Source organism: Staurois parvus, unplaced genomic scaffold (genome assembly GCF_062004578.1).
Source record: "Staurois parvus isolate SC_StPar_1 unplaced genomic scaffold, SC_StPar_1.0 ptg000840l, whole genome shotgun sequence".
Lineage (NCBI taxonomy): Eukaryota > Metazoa > Chordata > Amphibia > Anura > Ranidae > Staurois > Staurois parvus.
Genome location: NW_028318636.1, coordinates 24,375 through 44,733, shown reverse-complemented (window position 1 = coordinate 44,733; position 20,359 = coordinate 24,375). Strand labels below are relative to the sequence as shown.

At 42.7% G+C, this 20,359-nt stretch overlaps 1 protein-coding gene across 3 annotated transcripts in view; it reads left to right on the top strand.

Moving 5' to 3' along the window:
• The window catches only part of LOC149443642 (two pore channel protein 1-like), an 86,778-nt gene that overhangs the window by 51,657 nt on the left and 14,762 nt on the right, over nucleotides 1-20,359 (top strand). For all 3 annotated transcript variants that reach the window (XM_089655415.1, XM_089655414.1, XM_089655413.1), the window contains exons 7-11: nucleotides 2,937-3,025; nucleotides 10,832-10,866; nucleotides 14,668-14,726; nucleotides 14,812-14,911; nucleotides 15,624-15,740. In XM_089655415.1, coding sequence (XP_089511541.1) covers nucleotides 2,937-3,025; nucleotides 10,832-10,866; nucleotides 14,668-14,726; nucleotides 14,812-14,911; nucleotides 15,624-15,740 — 400 coding nt within the window. The remainder of the gene's footprint in view (nucleotides 1-2,936; nucleotides 3,026-10,831; nucleotides 10,867-14,667; nucleotides 14,727-14,811; nucleotides 14,912-15,623; nucleotides 15,741-20,359) is intronic.

Here is a 20,359-nt window from a genome sequence, read left to right as displayed (position 1 = left end):
ACCAATCACCCCCCTTTTTTGCCCCCTCCCCTCTTTTTCTCTCATCCCCTTCTCTCTCTCACCCCCCTTTTTTGAAAAGGGGTTAGAGGACATGGCTGGGGGGGGGGGGTGAAGGAAAGGAGGGTATATATTTATTTCTGTAACTGTATTCTGCATAAAACATTTAACAGTGTCATTTAATGAGAGATTTTACGAGGGCATGTTTAGGGGAGGGATTAGGGGCATGGCAGGGTAGAGGATGGGTGGAGCAACTGCTGGTGAGTAACTCCTAAGGCCTGGCTAGTAGCTCAGGACTTGAAATTTTAAGCTCTGCTATAGACCATTTAAAATCACGCACTGAGATAGAAATCCAATTTCTCTTATGTTAATTGATGGACACAGCTCTTCTATTCCGACATAGGGTTTTAGTGCCACTTACAGGAGTAGGACACTAGGCAGAAAGAACACAGCACCACCTATGGGCAGTCCTAGCTGGTATAAAACCCTTCTCTGCTATAAGCAAACCAGTTATCTCTGCCTAGTGTTCAGGAGTAAGGTCGGCTGCGACATGCCCCATCCTTGACTGGGTCGGCTAGCATGTTAAACGTCTTGCTGGGACACATTTGACCAGGTGCCAGAGTCTGTGTCACAGTGTCACCCTGGCCGGCAGCCCCCCCACTTCGATGGAGAGGAGGATTTGTCTCGGGATTATTACCAGCAACCTCCATGGATCGGTAAGCATATGCGCCCCTGGGCACAGTGCAGGGCGCTGATACTCCCAAGGTTGGTTGGCTCTGCAGGATCCCCTCCACACCCATAGGCCTGGGTCCCTTTGCCAGTCCCCCCTCTTCCTCTATGCCCTTGGGATGAATTGGTGCGGGTTGGGAACCCATTTCCCTAGTCCCCCAGCCTCAGCTATTTTGTGGTGTAGATGTTTGGACAATGTGCTGTCTGTGCTGGTGCAGCCCACCTTGTCTGTACCCCCATATTGGCAGGTGGTCCCAGAACTTGGTCATAGGAAGTCCGTGAGTGCTGCGGTGCTTTCTTCATCCCCCCACACACACACTTTATCCTTATTGAGTTGAGACATTACGGTTGTGGGGATCATGCTACGGCTTGCGTTTTGGCCTATTGTGATAAGACGGGTATGCTCCTTTAGCTAGGGACGTGGGTATGCAAAATGGTCCTCTCCTTCTATGGTGGATTGCCGCCGCCCCCCCCCCCCCATTCCTAGGTTGCTAAGCAGCTGTGGCTCCGGTAAGGGGTTTGCTTCCCCTTGAATCCTGCAGACTGTAAGGTAGACTCAGTTGTCCGCACTAAGTCACCATTGCTGGTTTTGACGCTGTGCTCTGTGATAGGCACGGACCTGGTATCTCAGGCTCATAGCCCAGGATCTTATGAATGGGGGAATGGGTACAGGACAGGTATCTGACATCAATGGAGAATCAAATAGCCTAGAACCTTGACTAACTGTACAATGCATCCCTGGATGCAGTTTTGTGGTTCTCCAGGCTATCTGTCTTGGCAAAGGTGCTTCGGCGAGCCCCTTTTAGCTGGAGGTTTGGTCTGCTGCCCTGGTGTCCTACACAGCCCGGGTGGGTTTACCCTTCCTGGGTTACTGCCTCTTCAATGCTACCTTGACTGCGTCATCCAGAACTTTGCAGTAGCAAGGATTCCCTCTTCCCACAGCCCAAGAAGGGTGAAGGAACTCTGTCATTAGCACGGTCTTTCCTTCTTTGCACTCCATAGGTTTTCTCATTTCCTTGGCGTCTCATGAAAGAGCTTCCACTCTTCAAGCACTCGTAGGTGATGCCAAGCAGTCCTGGCCTCACATGAGCCTGTGGACAAGGCCTCCTTGGCGCTCAGGTTTCTCCCCACCCATTTCCAGGGTGTGAGGGGGTCCTATGTGCTGGTTCAAGAGCCATGGACTTCGCTCATATTTGACAACTGGTCCCACAAACAGTGTTTGAGTCCTAAAAAGGATTGAGCTCTTGTCCTCCAGAGCAAGTCTCCCTGTTCAGTTTTCACCTCTCCTGTCTCTCTTGCTGGTTTTTGCGGTGTGGGTCAGTATGGCTGCCTAAGGATGTAAGTGTGAATTTTCTTGTTCCTACTGGTTTGCTGGTCCAGTAGTCGGGGAATGCCCAATCCTGGGCCTTAGGGCCCTGACTACCAGTTGTGGGTGCAGAAGTTCCAGGCAGGATCCCACCCATTCTGTCGTGAAATTCCCTCTTCGAGGTGAGTTTCTGGCCTCCATAGACATTGGGGATGCGTACCTGCATGTCTCCTGTGGGGCTAAGTCTCAGTGCTTCTTTCATTTTGTGTTGGGGACGTATATTGTAAATTGTGGAGATTTCTTTCATCCTGGCCTTCGCTCCTCGGATTTTTGCTATGGTACTAGCTTGGTACTGGCGTGCTGAGCCATCAAGGGATCACTGGAATGGTTCCTTAATGATTCTTCCTGGTTAGCAGAGACTTTTTCTGCACCTATGGACTATGTGGAGATCGCGTTGCTTTCTGCAGGAATTTAGGCCAGTCTTTTATAAGTCTGCCTTGACTGCGACTGGACTGCGGGAGTCTTTAAGTCTGCTCCTCAGTTTGTAAATAAGTCCACCTGTTTGTTTATTGGTTAAATTTAACTCTATTCGCTAAATGATACTCAGGACTATGTATGTACTGATCTTACGTTTTCACAGTGTTATGACCTTGTATCACAAGATAAAAGTTTAATCTTGTTTACCTGTTTTCGTATATATATGCCATGCATTGTAACTTGTGGTCTTGTTCGTAATAAAAGGGTTTGGATTAAAAAAAAAAAAAAGATTCAGTGTAAGATTGTCCAAATAATACAATTTATATGGCATGATAATACTTCTATGTAAAGGGCCATTTTGTTTATCAGTGAAGTACTTAGCAGGCTGCATGTGCAGAAATTGTAAAACTATTTTGTTGCTTCACAGGAATCTGCGCCAGATTTTCCAGTCTCTGCCACCATTCATAGATATTCTGCTGCTCCTTTTATTTTTCATGGTCATTTTTGCAATCTTAGGTAAGTAAATTAATATGTCTGTGCAGGGAAATTCCCCTTCATTAATGGCTCTGTCTATACTTGTGACCTGAAAAAAAAAAATCTATTTGACCCTTAAAAAGCTATACTTTTTATACAATTATACTTGTGACATGAACAAAGCTATGTAGACTCTCAAATCTGAACTACAGACAGATTTAACAGACACGTTAATACATCTCTGTATTCATGAATACATCACTAAATGTATTCTTTTACACGCAATCACTATAAATACCTTAAAGCGGCAGTAAACCAGAAAACCTAAAACAAAATAATCTTCTCTCTGCAAGTTAAGAGCATAATGTGCTACTATGCATCGCATATTCGCACATTATGAAAGACTTGCCTGAAAACGAAGCCCTCGAGCAGAGTGCTGTCATGGCCCCTCAGAGCTTCCATCTTCATCTGGTCTTTTTTCTATGTTCATGGGATGCAGCAGTTTGATTGGCTGAGCCACGATGATTTCACCCCACGTGTACTCAGCTGTGGCATGGCTATCTCAATGGATGGCATGCTGTCCATTGGGAGTGCAGTGCATATGCGTTCGTGACATCACCAGCACTGCTAAAGTAAATATCTTCTAAACGGTGCACATTTGGGAGATAACTGTACCTACAGTTAAACCTTATTATACGCTTACTGTATCTGTAGGTATGAATAAATAAGACTTTACTACCACTCTAATTTAATTTGGTATCAGTTTCTTGGAATCCACTGTACAGCAGAGCTCAGGCTGTGGGAAGGGAGAAGCAACAATAGGAGCCAATCATTTGTATTGCATTACAAAGAGCATGCTGATAGGAGAAGAGAACAGAGTTGGATATAGATGAGCTCTTCATTGTGCTGCTTCTTTTATTGTCCAGTCACATACTTTTGAGGTACAAGACCTGTAAATGTTACTTCAAGCAGAACTTCACCCTAAAGGGGAAGTTCTGCTTTGTGCCCTCCCCCCCCCTCCTATTCTGTGTTTTGGTATTTTTTGTGCCCCCCTCCCTAAGACCAACAAAGAAGCAGTGCGTATGAGCATGGCGTTGGACCCCTGGAAAGGTGAGTGTTCTTTTCTTAAAATTTAAGAATAGCTACTGACTTTTAATTTTTATTCAAATGGCTGAAGAATTGCTGTAACTGCAACAGAGAAATATTAGGTCTCCTGCCCTATCAAACAAGGCAGTGCTGTGTAGCAGAACTGTGTAAATTTCAGAACTGAATGGACAGAGATACAAATGTTTTGCAAAGCAAAATAGCTTCCATAAATGTATTTCATCTGTGTTTTTTGTCTGGAGTTAGCTTTAACCACTAGAGTCTCTAGTGCAGTTTTAAGATGCCATTGGGATCTTTGCTATTAGTCATGGCGCGGTTTTAAAGCAGTGCCCAGTCTTAAGTGGCTCTGGCAGATCCTTATGAGGGTGTAGGCTGGAACTGCCAGCTGTCTGTCACGGCTGGTATCCAGAACGAAGCCCAGGAGTTTAAATAATCAGTCCCTGAGCGTCTGATGCTTCTACACAGCATTCCATACGAGCGCAATGTAGAAGTAAAAGTAAACAGAATGCTTTTATACTTTATTTACCTCTGTGCTTGCCTATTTTCTTCACACAACTAGAGCTTTCTTTTGGTGGTATTTAATCACCGCCAGGGTTTTTATTTTTTACTAAATTAACAAAAAAAGAGTTTTTCTTTGTTTCTGTTATAAACGTTTACAAATAAATAATTGTTCATAAATTTAGGCCAAGATGTATTCTGCTACGTCTTTGGTGAAAATAACCCAAATTAGGATGTATTTTTTAGTTTGTAGGAAAGTTATAGAGTTCACAAACTATGGTATAGATCTGAAAATTGATCAATCCTGAAGTACTGACAGCCAATCTAATTTCTTGAGGTCCAAGAATGTCAGAATAGTACAGATATCCCCCAAATGACCCCTTTTTGTAAAGTAGACAGTCTGACATACTTCATAAGAGGCATGGTGAGTTTTTTGAAGTTGTATTTTTTTTGTCATAATTTTTCGGAAAATGAAAAAATTAAAAAAATTATTTTTACTATTTTTTTTTTTTTTACATACTGTCACCAGTGCAGTACAGCATCATCATATAACTGGCATGGCGGTGAACAGGGACAAGCAAGCATTTACCTGAATGACATCGATTCATTCAGGTTTTTTGTTTGTTTTTTTTTTATTTGTGCTTAGCTGTGATTTGGCCACAGCTAATCACATGACATGTGCATGTGACCTGCTGTGACCATTCACAGCTAGACACTAGTATACAATGGATGGCATGAATGAAGCCATCCATTGTATACAACTGTCATGTGACCTGCTGTGATTGGTCACAGCAGGTCACATGGTACCGGCAACAGAGGCCAGTACTCAGATCTATCATCGGCCATGTCCGTGGTAAACACGGCCGGTGATAGATCGCGCCGCTGTGCGGCTCTGCAACCGCGCGAACTGCGCATGTGCGGGAGGACGCCAAATGGCATACACCCCGGATAGCTAATGCATTTTTGCGGCCGCCAAACTGCTATAGGCCGGGGCGGCTAATGGTTAAGCTGTGTGCTGTGGACTCGCTGTATAAACACATCTACCACTGGGGCTTACTACCCCAAGTCACAGTTGATGGAGATTGATGTGTGCAAACTGATGGTGGAATCCAGGTCTTCGCTCCAATGGTGAATTCATGTCAGGATTTGTTGGTTGCTTGTGGAAGTGCAGCCAGGCAATAGGCATTGCGCGTTGCAGGAGGTATACCTGTAAAAGAAAAGGTTCTGCGATGAACTGTGTTACAAATTGCTGTGTGCATAACTGCAAGGATGGGGTGGTTAAAGCACAAGAAGGAAGCATGCTTTGCTGAGATGGGAGACAGAATTCAGTGAGTGAAGGGGTTGTTACCACCAGGACAAGCCCCATACATGATTAAACAAGAGTTCGCCTGCTGTTACCTAGCAACAGTGATGAGATTGGAGTAGCTGACTTCATACAGCCCATGTAGCCTATGGAGGACATTGAGAACTTTCATGCTAAGTTAAGAGAGTTGCTGCATGGCTGATCTGGCCTAGGAACTTCTGGTCAGAGCTGTTGCAACCTATGCTGCTGGTGGAGTTCTGCGTGACTTACAAGCTAATTGGCTGAGAACGGGACGACTGTGACAAGTACAAGGCACAGATTTTGCATGGAGAAGAAATTTAAGCAGGAATGGAAATGTCGGCAAGGTTCTGGTGAAAGAAATTACCACATGGAGAGCTCTGACAAGGATTGGAGGCATGCTGTTGCTGAGTGTCCTGGATCTCGGGATGCTGCACCAAGTAATCCAGAGAAGCAGTCAAGGATTCTCTGCCCTAATGTCTGTGCAAATGTGACTGTTGTCGTCCCTGGCACCTATCGAGAAAATTTTGTTCAGTCTTCAGGGGGTGGCAGAGAGCATGGGAAACCAGTGGTTTCATGTTATGGCTGCTTAGGTGATCAGCCCAGAGAAGAGGGTACAGTATCCAGCATCCTGCAAGTCTGCTGTTACCCCTGGCAACAGGAAATCTTTTTTGCCTACAGGAGGTGTTGAAAGAGTTCAAGAAGGCAGCAATGTTGCCCTGCGACCATGTGGGGGCATTAGCCTGTGGAAGTGTTATAGAGGAGGGTCAACACTCTCAATTGAAGATTGCAGCACTTGCCAAGGTGAAAGGTAAGACTGTTGCTGATAAAAATATCAGACTGAGTGTGAGTCTAATCCCAGTGAAGTAAGAGTAAGTCCGGCTGGGAAATTCACTGCTTGTTTGAAAAAAGTCTTGCTCAGAGACTGAGGACTGATAAGGACTTGTCTTCATGCAGTGTTATGGGTAGCAGGGAGACAAGTAGTAAAACTAAATTTGATGATGTATTGCTTACTAATGAGTTTGAAAATGATGAGGTAAATAATGGGTTAATGAAGCCAGCTAAGGCTAAAATAGCAGAGTTTTATGAGGTTAATGTAGCACCGCCAGTACATGGTGGTGAAAATGGAGTATTGCAACCAGCTATATCCAGGTGACCACTTAGGTGTACGTGCCATTGCCCCTAGTAATCATGACAAGTGCAACAGAGGTGTAGTTGGGGACCTCCCAGGAGCTCATGGTGTCTGAGCTTGAGGTTTCGCAGCACAACTGTTGCCACCCTGATGGGCGAGTGTGTTTCTTATAGGGTGAAAAATGGTGCACTAAATGTCCCATAGGATCAAGCTGATGATGGTCTTAAGACAGCCTGTAAAAGTCAGGAATGATAATGCTGCTAATAATGATGTTGGGAAATGTATTACTGACAATGTTGATGATGATTTGATGTCTCCCATGGCAACCACAGGCAGTGCCACAGAGTTGTCCCTGGAAGTCTCACGTGGACTCCCTGTGTTGGAGCAGGCAGCTGGCCAGGACAGCTCTGATTTTGTTCTGGTGGAATTGCAGGGGAAATCCGCTCAAATGGTAGAACATGTTATCAGAGTCTGATGTTGTTAAAAGTGACTTGTGCAAGATGTCTGCTGCCAGGCCACTCTGTCTTCCTGTGTCTCCTTGGGCAGATGGAACGATGTTGTGGCGTCCTGATGACTGGAGCACAGACTGGATAGACTAGGATAGTTTGGCCATAAAGTTATTAGTGTGGTTTAGGGAAACTTCCATGTGTGACAGTGGGGTGAACATGACAGCTGCTTTGTCAAATGGGGGGTCTGCAGAGCCACTAATGTTGAGTGTCAGATAAGTAACGTTGCGTGTAATTGGTAATGACCTGGAATGGCTCACTGTTGCTAAAAGTGATATAATGAGTATGACACAAGCATCTGGCAGTGCTCTGGGTGGAGCATGAGGCTGGGGTGTCAGTTACCTCCAGAGAGGTGAAGGCCTCTTTTAATGTCTCAAGCTGACCTCAAAGGTCTTGCATGAAGATGTGAAGTGCATTAAAATGACAAGTATATTAGTGGAACTACTTGAACTTGGGTTACTGTACCACAGACAGACAAGGTGGTACTGTGTAGTACCCATGGGTGGAGCCAGGTAGTACAAGCCTTGCTTGGTAACCGTGATCATGAGTGGAGCAGGTTGGTACAATGTGTATTTGCAGTGTGGGAAGTGATCTCACAGTTCTTCATGAGGGTACTACCAGTGACTGGTTTGTATGGAAGGCACTCGGAAGAGCTGGTAGAGATCTCGGTGGTCTCTCCACCTGATGCAGTAATGAGGGAAATTTCTGCTGGTGCGACTGAGCAGTTGTTAGTAAATGGCGCATATACTGCCTCCCCTGCTAGACCTTATCAAAAGGAGGGGCCCAGGATGGACACGGTAGTAGCACACTAGCAGAGCTGTGTGCTCTGAAGTTCTTTAACCAGCTGCCGACCGCAGATAGCCGAATGACGGCTTCACTGCGGCCGGCCAGTTCTGAGTGGACGTCATATGACGTCCTCCCAGAACGCGCTCTCCTGGGGCGCGCACCCGGTGATCTCCGTGATCGCTGTGTCCTACGGACACAGCTGATCACGTGATGTGGTAAAAGGCCAATCACAGCGGCCTTTTACCACCTGATCAGCGGTGTCCAATGACATGCTGATCAGAAGGAAATGCAAGTGCCGGTTCTCGGCTGCACTTTCCTCACGCTGTCAGATCGTGAGGAAAGTACTGCCGAGAACCGGCAGTTGTCAGAGCGGGGATCGGCACCGATCATCAGGGCACTGATGATCAGTGCCCTGATGATTGGTGCCCAGCAGTGCCACCCGCAAGTTCCGCCCAGCAGTGCGCCCACTAGCTCCGCCCACCCGTGCCCATCAGTGCACCCACCTGTGCCCAGCAGTGCACCCACCTGTGCCACTCTGCAGTGCCACCTACCTGTGCCCAGCAGTGCCACCCACCTGTGCCCACCCACCTGTGCCCACCAGTGCCACCCACCTGTGCCCACCCACCAGTGCTGCCCACCAGTGCCACCCACCAGTGCAGCCCAGCAGTGCTGCCAGTCAGTGCCACCAGTCAGTGCCCAGGGGTTGTGCCAGTCAGTGCCGCCAGTCAGTGCCCAGCAGTGATGCCAGTCAGTGCCGTCTATCAGTACCCATCATCAGTGTCACCTATCAGTGCCGCCTATCAGTGCTGCATATTAGTGCCGCCTATCCGTGACCCCTAATTAGTGCTGTCTATCAGTGCCGCCCATCCGTGCCACCTCATTAGTACTGCCTATCAGTGCCCTTCAGTGCTGCCTATCAGTGCTGCCTATCAGTGCCCATCAGTGCTGCCTCATCAACGCACATCAGTGAAGGAGAAAAAATACCTGTTTGAAAAATTTTATAAAAGAAACAAATAAACTTTTTTTTTTTTTTCAAATTTTTTGCACTTTTTTTATTTATAGCTCAAAAAGTAAAGCGCCCAGTGGCGATTAAATACCACCAAAAGAAAGCTCTATTTGTGAGAAAAAAATGATCAAAATTTCATATGGGTACAATGTTGCATGACCGCGCAATTGTCAATCAAAGTGCGGCAGCACTGAAAGCTGAAAATTGGCCTGGTAAGGAAGGGGGTATAAGTGCCTGGTAGGCAAGTGGTTAAGCTGTGTGCATGAAAGAACCTGTAGTCTGGGTGATTGGTGTCAAAAGCAAAGCTACTGCTGAAGAGAGATAGGTGGCTTAGTATTTTGTAACCCGTTTTTGCTGTGTGCAACTGAAACCCCTGTGTGGGAAACTTTATGTTGGACTGTTTTGCTTTCTGCCACTTTAAATAAAAGTGGGCTTCCAGGCTCTTAAAAATAGTTCCTGTCTGCCGAGCACTCACTGTATAAATGCATCTACCAAGAGAGCTAACTACACCATGTCACAGAGGTCAAACCTAAACACTTTCAATTTATATGCAGTCAGGCAGGCCCTTGCCCTACATAGTTGAAGGTAAATTGAAAGAAGTATAATGTATTGTCAGCTTAAGTGTTAAACCAAGCTGATCACCTATTATCAGTGAAGATAATTAATAAAAGCTGTAAGTGTATAGCCCAGTGATCCTAGTGTTCACAAACTTAATAAACTATGTGTTAAGTGTCTGAACCATGATCGCAAGTGGAATTGTAAGAATCATAATTGGCTATATCCAAATATAAGGATATATAAAACTGTGCATATGATGAAAAAGAATCCACTCTGAAACAATTCCTTGTCTTCCAAAATGGTGTCCTTGGAAATAATGTGCCTAGTGCAAAATGTATCTACATGAACCACAGCGTACACCCTAAGGCAAGCCATATATGATGCAATTTTCTTTCTTGCAACCATTGGTTGCAGGAAAGAAAATCACTTGATTTCACTATCAACAGTATGTATATATAAAATGCATATGTGTACTTTGAGCTTTACTATTCTGCTTCATGACATAAAAATCACGCAAATGTGATATCCTTTGAATCTTCAGACTTTGCTGATTATTATGGTAAATACTTGAGGTACACAAATTATGTAAATTTTACGTTGCGAAAATGCGGTTTTTCTTTTTTTTTTTTTTTTTTTAACTATTTATTCCCAATGAAAATTAAAATATATGTATATAAATTTTGCTTCTGAATCCAAGACCAACTGTCCATAGGAAAACTATGTATGATACATTAGGGTAGACTACAAAAACTAAAAGATATAGTGCATGAAATCAAGACCTTGCTGAAATGGGCCAAAAAAAAAAAATGCTCCTAAAACACAAGTATGTTTAGGTTAAAAGAAGGGCTGGGGACTAAAGTAGTTAACCACTGTTATTCCTTATTGATGACATTGATATATGTCTCAATACCTTTTTATTCTGTGTTGGTTTTTATAGGATTTTACCTGTTTTCTCCAAATTCTTCTGATCCAGTAAGTTATAATCTTTTCAAAAATTTTTCCTACGATCAGTTAAAAACGCATTTATAACTTTAACAGGTTAGTTTGTTTCCAGTCAGATAATTGACAATTGCCTGTTCTACCATTTTAATATTAAAATCTTATTTTGTATATATTAGGTGACCAATGATTACAGTTCTAAATAAAATCTGTGCACACATTATACACATTTTTCATGTGGGACTCCTATCATGCTGTCACCGAGATTTGTTTTTATCTTTAAGGATGAGGCTGGCATCACACCTATGCGCTGGAAAAATGTGTGGTAATATGCAATTTAAATCATACTGCGTTGCGGTTCCGTTTGTTTTGAATGACACCACAAAGCATTGTAGGAATGCAACTTTGACGCATCTGTGCTTCAATGCACAGTAAAGACTGCTTCTGGAAAAATAGTGCAGGTGCATTTTCTGCACTGCTGGGGTCCACAGTGGTCTGCATAAATGTGCATAGAGCCTTTATGATTTAGAACTGAAATTGAGATTTGCTGTCTTTTAGCATGAATACAAAGCTGAAGGAGAGTCAGCATATCTGGTTACAGAGTAGTAGCCCAAGGGCCCATTCACACCATTTGCCCTGTCCAGCACAGTCCCAAACCAAAGACAAGTCAATTTCCTATGGTGTCAGTTCACACCACTGCATTGCAGGATAGTACCGCATGCAGTACTTTTTTTCAGTTCAGCAAGTTGCAGCGGAAACCACTGCATTCCAACACCCCTGTGTGAACAAAGCTAATGAAATTCTACTTGTAACATTTCAATAAAGTTCTAACAAAAAAGAGAAAAGTAAACTGTGCAGTGTATCTGGGATCGGCGCTTCGCCAATATGTCCTTCCAGCACACACCAGCAGCCGCAATCAATGTGGCTGCTGGTGTGAATCAGTGTGGGAGGGTATACGTTTATTTGTTGTCAGTTTTATTGGACTGGCTCTACCTTTTTCAGTTGCCAATGCAGACACAGTTGACTTATTTTCTCAAGCCACTAAAAGTAGCTTACCAATCCTTAGATGTCATATCTGTATTTGTTTTCTTTATCAGGCTAAAAACAGTTTCAGCTAGCACAGAAAATACCTGTTGCTCTTGCCAGAAATGCAGTGTTCTAGTCAGTTTCTGTGAAATGTAGTTTTCCTTCTGTCAACTTGTTATCTCCCCATTGCCTTTATAATTGAAATGACAAAGCATAGACCCAAAATGACAGGAAATGTGTTGTTCGTTGTTTGTTTTTTGGGTTCAGATACGCCGTTAGCTGTTGGTTATTTGTATTTTCTGCAAATGTATTCTACCTATTATATGTTGTAGTTTTTTTTTATTTGCAATATTTTGTTTTATTTAATTGATTGTTTTTCATAATATTGTATTTATGTGCTCAGCATCCTTTCTAGAGTATTGGCAATTATTGCTAGTGCCAGGGCTATACCATTGTGTTAATTGTGCAGTTTTACAATGCTTTATCTTTGTTTCCTTTTTAACAGATTGGTTTTAGGTTGCTTCATTGGGGTTGATTATAAAGGCAAATAAGCTGTTCACTTTGTAAGGTAATTTTGCCCCAGAGCTTAGTGAATGTGGTGAAAGTTTACTTTGCAGAGAATACCCAATCATCTGTTCTTCACCTCCTTTACTAAGGTTTGGGGAAAGTTCCCTTGCAAAGTGAAGAACCTATTTTTTTTTTCCTTCAGTAAAGCAACCTTTATTGTATTTAGCAACGCTGCATACGTTCTGACCCTGGGATTTTATGTCACAGTACCTGGAAGTCTAGTGGTCTATGTTGTATATAATGAAGGGTTTAACTTGAGCTGACCACATTAGAATCTGATTATATAATCTTGGTGCAATCTCCTATAGATTTACCAAAAACTATGTATGTATGTATCCAATCCTTTGGTATCCAATCTGGCAGGCCGTTGCACTACATATTTGTTGCTTGATCTAAAGAAGATTGTCAGATCGTAATGTGTGTAGTGTGCTTCAGTTATTATTATTAGTTATTATTAATTACGTTGACTAAGAACTGTGCAAGCAATAAAATGTGGCCTTTATTTAAAGAATTTGATCAGTTCCACTGTTTAATCACAAGAAAAGCCAGGACACAGCTTGTATTGGTTAGTACAAAACACAGGGAAGTAATGTGGCTACTGTTAACCACAATGTTTTTTGTAAGTTGTATCACTATTTTAACAAATTACATAAAGCAACAAATGTGATACACAGTATAAGCAACAGGAGAGTAAACTCAGTCTGTAATATAAACCTTGCTGAAATATTGCTGAAATATCTTGCAGCTGTTATGGAAACAGGAATGCTTCTGGATGCTAAAAAAACATATACAAAAGAGCATATAGGGCATTAAATTTCAATTATTAAGAAGCTTAAAAAGTTTTGCACTCACAATAAAAATCCATGCACAGAGGGCATGTCCATAAGATGTTTGCTGGAAACATTGGGAGGGGACCACAAGCAGGAACATAGCATAGGGTCCAGTGAATGGTCTGCACACAAGCACTGGAGTCCACACTCCTCACCCTCTGTCTTTTGCTTTTGTCCTCCAGCACCAGCTTTTTGCATAGTTACATAGTACCAACCTTTAATCAAGGTAAGTATGCATGGGCCATACTTAGCTATCCCCATGGAAGCTGGAAATCACTGTAGTGGTACAGTGACCTCCACTAGCTTCCAGATCCCTTGACCCTGCTGCTTAGTGAACACAGAGGATCGTTCATTTGTTTGGCACAGGCGACATTCAGAGAGCACTGTGAATTCATTGAGAAAATGCGAAGTGTACTTTGAGTGATACCCATGTCAAGCAATCAACCTCACGTGCTTACTGAGCAGCAGGATAGCTGCTGGGTATGGGACCTGGAAGCTAGTGGAATTCACTGTAGTAGTGGTGCATAGTGATTTCTAGCTTCACGAAGATCACCAGAAACGTGCATACTTACATTGGTATGTGCAAAAATGTCCATACCTAAACTGCAGCTTTAATAATGTACTGATACATGAAACGAATTAGTGGTGAAACAGTACACTATTACTGCTAACTGTGTATAGTTTCACTGCTAATTTCACCACCCACATTTAGCCAAGGACTAAGTATGTAAATGTGTTCCTATAAGGGCAATGACATCAGTATCCTGCCCCTTTGTGTACGTGTGCTGCAGGACAGGGAATGACCCAAGCCGCAGCTAATTGTATTAAGAAAAGCGTGATTTGATTGTTTGGATAGGGATTTGTTCGGGGGATGCCTGTGCTCATTTCTACCAAAGAGTAGTGGCAGCTCTTGTTTGGACAATAAACAAATTAACAGATTTTTTTATATAGAAAGGTAACAGCTAGACAAATCCAAGCAGCTGAATGGTAAATGTGACTAAACAGCTACATCATTCCTTTTTTTTGTTTTTTAAACCCTCACAAGGTTGATGAATCTATAAGTTTCATCCCTATTACCTAGGTTGCACTGATGAGCTCAAAAAGAAATGTAGCATACTACATGTGGAAAATCTGAAGATAACCTATTGTAGGTCTGCGAGATTGTGTTTCTGCATCAGTGTTGAAATTGGTGTTGACTTCTAAAATATTTTTAGAAATGATGACCAAAAAGCATCCTGATAAATTACTAAGTGGTGTATGAAGTAAATTATTTTAACTCACATTGGTTTATTTAAAACCTCATTTAGTAGATTTGCATTTCTTATGTTTCTAATATGTTAAGAACTGTTTTATTGTCATCACCTGTTCTTTTGTGTGGGAAGAGCTCATTCATTTCCCTTTTGTCTTCCAGTATTTCAGCACGCTGGAAAATAGTCTGGTCAGCTTATTCGTTCTTCTGACTACTGCCAAGTAAGCATCTTTTACCTTCTTTCTGTTATGATTCCATACTCACAATGATATTAATACACCTTTTTTTTTTTTTTTTTAATCATAGTTTTCCAGATGTCATGATGCCAGCCTATTCGCGCAACCGGTGGTCCTGCATCTTTTTTATTGTTTACTTATCAATTGAACTGTATTTCATCATGAATTTGGTGAGTTTGGACCTTGTTATACTATTTCATTCACATTATGTCCTTGTTGCATGACTTCCCTTTTTAAAATATTTAAAATTGATAGAAAATTGTTATACTTTTACCTTTAAAGTATTGAAGTAACTTATTGGAAAACCGCTGACAGGCAAGGTTTTTATAAGAGACCATCTGTGGTCTGTTCTGTCATAAATGCCTCCCCCTTTCTGTCAATGGTAATGTGATCTGAGGCGCTCTTACCACATCCATGGCACTTGGTCTGTTGTGTGGTGATGTGGGAGTGGTGTTGTTGAGGCCTGGCCAGTCAAGCAGCTGAGGAGACAGAATCTGGAAGATAGAGCAGGTGGAGGCCCTTCTGAAAACTCTGGAAGGACAAGGGTTCCGCATAATACAACAGGAAAACGTCAATAAGAATTTTATTAATGGCTAGAGATTTATTTAAATGTTTCCTTTTGTTAAACACGTATGCTTTTGTTTGAGGTAATAAGACTTTTTTTTGTCTCACTGCAGGTTCTAGTGTATACCTAACTATGTCATGATGTCTTGCAGTGACTTGTCTTTTTTTTTTTTTTTTTTTTTTTTTTTACTGTAAAATGGATACTGCTAAACTATGTGGGATAGTAACTGGGTTGATTGCTTTCTTCTTTTTTTTAATAAGTTTGGAAGTTATAAGGTAACCGTGTTTTGATTCACATTTTAATTTTATATTCCTCAGCTATTGGCAGTTGTGTTTGATACATTCAATGACATAGAGAAAAAGAAGTTCAAGTCTCTGCTTTTGCACAAGCGCACAGCCACTCAGCACAGTTACCAGCTGCTGGTCAACCCACAGGTATAAAGAACTCTAAGCAGTTATTATAAAATTAGTTAGCTGATTTATTAAAAATGAATGGAATGCATTTATTTGAAAACTAATAGGAAGGAGTGACACTTCAAGCCCAAGTGAAGCCAAAATAAAAAGCACAAAAATCAATACAAGGGACATAACTTACAGCCAGTAGGATGTGTCCCTTGTGCTGTTGCTTCTTCTGAAAATCCTCCTCTGTCCAGGTTGCAGATTCCTCCCCGATGAGATAAACTGTGTACAGGGCGGATACATGGGGACAGAAGGGCACTGTAATGGGTGAAGCAGGGCACATTACCCGGGAACAGGGCACATTATGTGGGGCACACGGCAGAGCACATTATGGGGTTCACAGCATGGCACATTACAGTGCATTACAAAGCATGGCAGGGAAGCTGCTGTGATCAGTCTTGTTGTGGAGTGCTGTTCCCCACCGAGACCCCTCCTCCTCTTTTGTCCATTCCAGGTGATGTCACATACAAGCACCTGGGATGGACAGGAGGGGCCGGCTGGGAACAGCTTGTTACAGCTAGCACTATCAAATCCCCTTCCCTGCCTAGCTCAGCATGTGTCAGCAGGAGGGGTGCAATCTACCTATCCGCTACCTATGACTGATGGGTAGATCGCAATAGAACTCCTGGGGTCCTCTCGCGGAACCCTGTTTGAGAAACCCTGCTAGGCTCATTCACATCTACAAGTGTGTGTTACCCTGCGTGCTGCACTGTGTGCGTAGGTCTGAATGGGCCCTAAAAATGTGAGATTGCAAAAATACCCTTTTAACATAGTATGTTCAGGAAATGTATTTTGCAGTATAAAAGATGAGCCTTTTTTCTTTGACAATCTTTTTTTTCTTTTTGACAATCTAATGTATGCTTACTGGATGCCCTTTTATGATGTGATTACTGGCTATCTGCTGTCTTTTTATCCCAACAACTTTCTGGACTCTCTGCATGCTTTGTAGCTTCTCTTCTGCTCATTCCTTTGTTTTACTTTGGATTTTCTAAGGATTACATATCCCAATGTACATTTTTTCCTGCAAGCAGTGATTCCTGTACTGACGGTGCCTCCTGAAACCTTTCCTCCCAGCACTTCTTGCAATTTAAATGCCAGGCTCAGAAAAATTTGTAACATAGCAATGCATAGTACCAAGGCATAGTGAATATGCGTCAGTGAATTCAAGGATGTAAATACAATACAAAAATGCACTGCAAAATGCATAATTGTGCAGCAGCACTAGTGTGAACATAGGTTAAAATGTTTCGTGCATTTTTGAAAAGATGCAGGTACTTTGTTTCCTGCAGCACAGTTCATTTTTGGCCCCATAGACTTCAATGGGAGCACATGAAAAGTGCAAGAAAAATACACATTTATGCATCTCTTGATGTGTTTTGTGTTTAACAGCCAGTCTCCTGCTACAGAAAAAGCATGAAAAATGAAACTGCATCAAAAACGCTTGTAAAATCACAATACAAGCATGCTTGTGTAGCAGCACTAGTGTCAACATAGACTAAATTGTTTATACACATTAATTCTTAACTACATTATCTAGCTAATATCTAATAAGATGCACATGAGTGTGTTTTTAGATAGATATATGCTATTTAGTATGTAAGAATTTGGCAATCTGCAAGGAAAAGTAGTGACTAGCCAGAGAAGGATCACTTTGATACATTTGGCTTGAACATGTATTCATAGGATCTGAGCACAGACATATCTCCATTTCTACTGTTTAGTGCAGGATAATGAGTAAAAGAACAGGGAGTCTAAAGTTGATTTTGCTACTCCCACTTCTTTCCATTAAACTTCACCAGAGACTTCTTTGGCTTTATAGTCAAAAGCAAGCAGCCAACAGTATGGTCTTTATTATTCACTGATAGACTTTGAAACTGCGTCCAGAGATCTTCTTTTTTCCATTATGAACGTAAGCAACAGAAGCACACATAACACATATGGAGATAAGCGTGTATGGCAGGCTTTTCTTCATTTGAATTTCCTTTTCCAATTTTTTGTGTCTATAAGCTGTACATGGAGAACAGTATCTATATTTTATGCAGTACAGGACACAGGAGTTGATTCTTAGACCATGAGTTATATGCCGTGACCTTCAGGTGATTGGACACTGGCAAAAGCTTTTCTTGGAACTATCCTCAGTGTACCCGTATAACCCTGCGTACTCTGTGGGGCTCCAGTTATTTCTAGTGTTCTTAGATGTTGGAGAAGATTGTTTTCTGTTTTTCACCATTTTTATTCCTTCTTTGAGTGACACTCTTATCAAGATCTGACTTATTGCCTTATGGATTGGCTACCCTATTTGTGCATCTTGGGAACCGGACCCGGACCCTGCAAAAGCAGGGCTGGCCTGTATTATTTTCTTCATGCTCTGGATCCTGTGCTCATTAGTTGCCTTGTGACATGGGGCAACTAGTGTTAGCTCCACTGTGCTATATGTGTCCAGGGCCATGATCCATTCTATGGTACCCAGAACCTGAAGTCCCCTTCAAGTGTATGCCCACTGTGACGTGGACCCTGGTTGTGACCAGCAACGTGGACAAGGTAAAATGGAGTTTCATTGTATCTTTTACTTATTGGTTCCTCTCTACACATATCTTGTTGGATATGTAGAGGATACTACTCTATATTCTTTTATACTACAAGAAATACTGCAGTGCTAAGCACACAAGCGATTTTGAAGGCACAAGTTATGGGGTAATTTTCACTTGAGTTTTTTACCCTGACTTTCATTGTCTTACCTACTTGGCCTGATAGGTAACTTTGTTGTAACATTTACCTATTTAAAATTAGTGGTCTCTTTTTTCCACCTCACTACCAAGACATTCTTTCCTGGCTAGTGACCTAGTGCTCATTTGATTCTTGACTACACATCTCTGGACACCATTTCTGCCAATGACGCAAGCTGATAGTTTCACAGGAACTTGGTTAGTGCTTGGGTTATTGCAATTCCTTCATACCAGACTTGCTGAATCCCCAAATTCTGTATCCATTCTGTGAGTACCCGCAGGGGAAGATCCTCACCTAGCAATTGTGAATTACAGGAGCACATGGGACAAATAGCTGATATTCCACTGCAGGCTCTGAGAAAAGTTCAAGTATTTCTCAAGTTACTAGTAGTTCCTTTATTCCGAAGGCCTTACACTGACACAGCTCCAGCCCCCTAACTCGGGCTCCTTCAGAGACGTGCAACATGTGGCCTGTCTGAAAAATTCCTTGCCACTATGATTTATTCCAAAAGCGATTGCCACTTCTGAAATTGGCTGGTACTACCACCCTCTGCCTTTCCACCTTCTGGTTACCTACAGATATTGCAAACTGAACTGCCTAGTGCACTTCTCTTCAAAGTTCAGGGAAGGGAGCTGCTACTTTACTGTCCTCAATCACGTTTCTTATGTAATGGGCCTCCTGTACCATCTGGATATGATCTGTATGCCCCTCAGACAGTCATCGTCTTTTTCAGGTCCTTCACTTTGTGAAAGACTCTTTACCACTAAGCCTGCTGGACCTGCTAAAAGCCATCTTCGCATTTAAGGTTCTCTCCCACTCCTTGAAAAAAGGAAGGGGGGGGCGGACGTCTACTCCACCATACAGCAAAGATGTCTCTGACTTTTATTTCACTCTGTCAGTCCATCATTCAGTCCTTCAGGACAGCCAGTGCCTGTTTTCTCCATTCAAGGTCACTGAAACTATATTCCTCACTATGTGCAGAAACTAGCTTCATTACATGGACATGTTCTCAGTTCCCCCTTATGTGTTTGTTTCCTCATGAGGTCTGTTGGTACCCCAGCACTGCCCATCTCACCAAACATCTTCAGTTTTGTGACTGTTTTGCAGACTTTTCGACCAGTGATCAGTGCCATCTTAATAGCATCATGGGCCTCTTGTCAAAGTAATGCACTGGGTCCCTTACAAGGGAGATGGGGACCTGGGTTGTGCTACATGCACTGCAGCCAAGACTGGGTATGGCTACATTATGCTACATATTGAGCGTGGCATTTTAGTTTGATTTGAAACAACAAATAAACACAACAAGGGAATTATTCCCTATTAAATTCATCCCCTGTAAATACTGTCCCACCCTCCCTAAACGCTGTCCCCTGTATGCACTAACCCCTTTATGCTCTGTCCTTCTTTCCCCCTGTACAGATTGCTTTTTTTTTTTTTTTCCACTATCCCCCTCCCTATACACATTGTCCCACTGTAAAACATACCTTTCCCAATCTGTGTTCTGTATATATTGTATATGTCTTTCAGTACAGGGGGTGCTGGAGGGCATGGTACGGTACAGGGGAAGGCAGGATGGGCACAGTAGAGGTAAGGGGGGGGCGATCCCAGCATCGCTTGTCACCATCCTCCAACTGTAGAAGAATCCGAGATCCCAGCATGCCTTGTGACCGGTCCTGGACCCAGCACCCTTATAAAGTCTATGGCTACACAGTCCCATGTAGTTCAGAGCTTTTCTGCAGTTAGTCAGATCAAGTCTCCCAGTCCCTTGGCCCTGCCAAATACTCACCAGTTCCTCAGACTGCGCTGTAGAAACCTGATCCTCTCTTCCAGTCTGCCATCCTCCCGGAGTCGTCCCGCAGAGTACATCA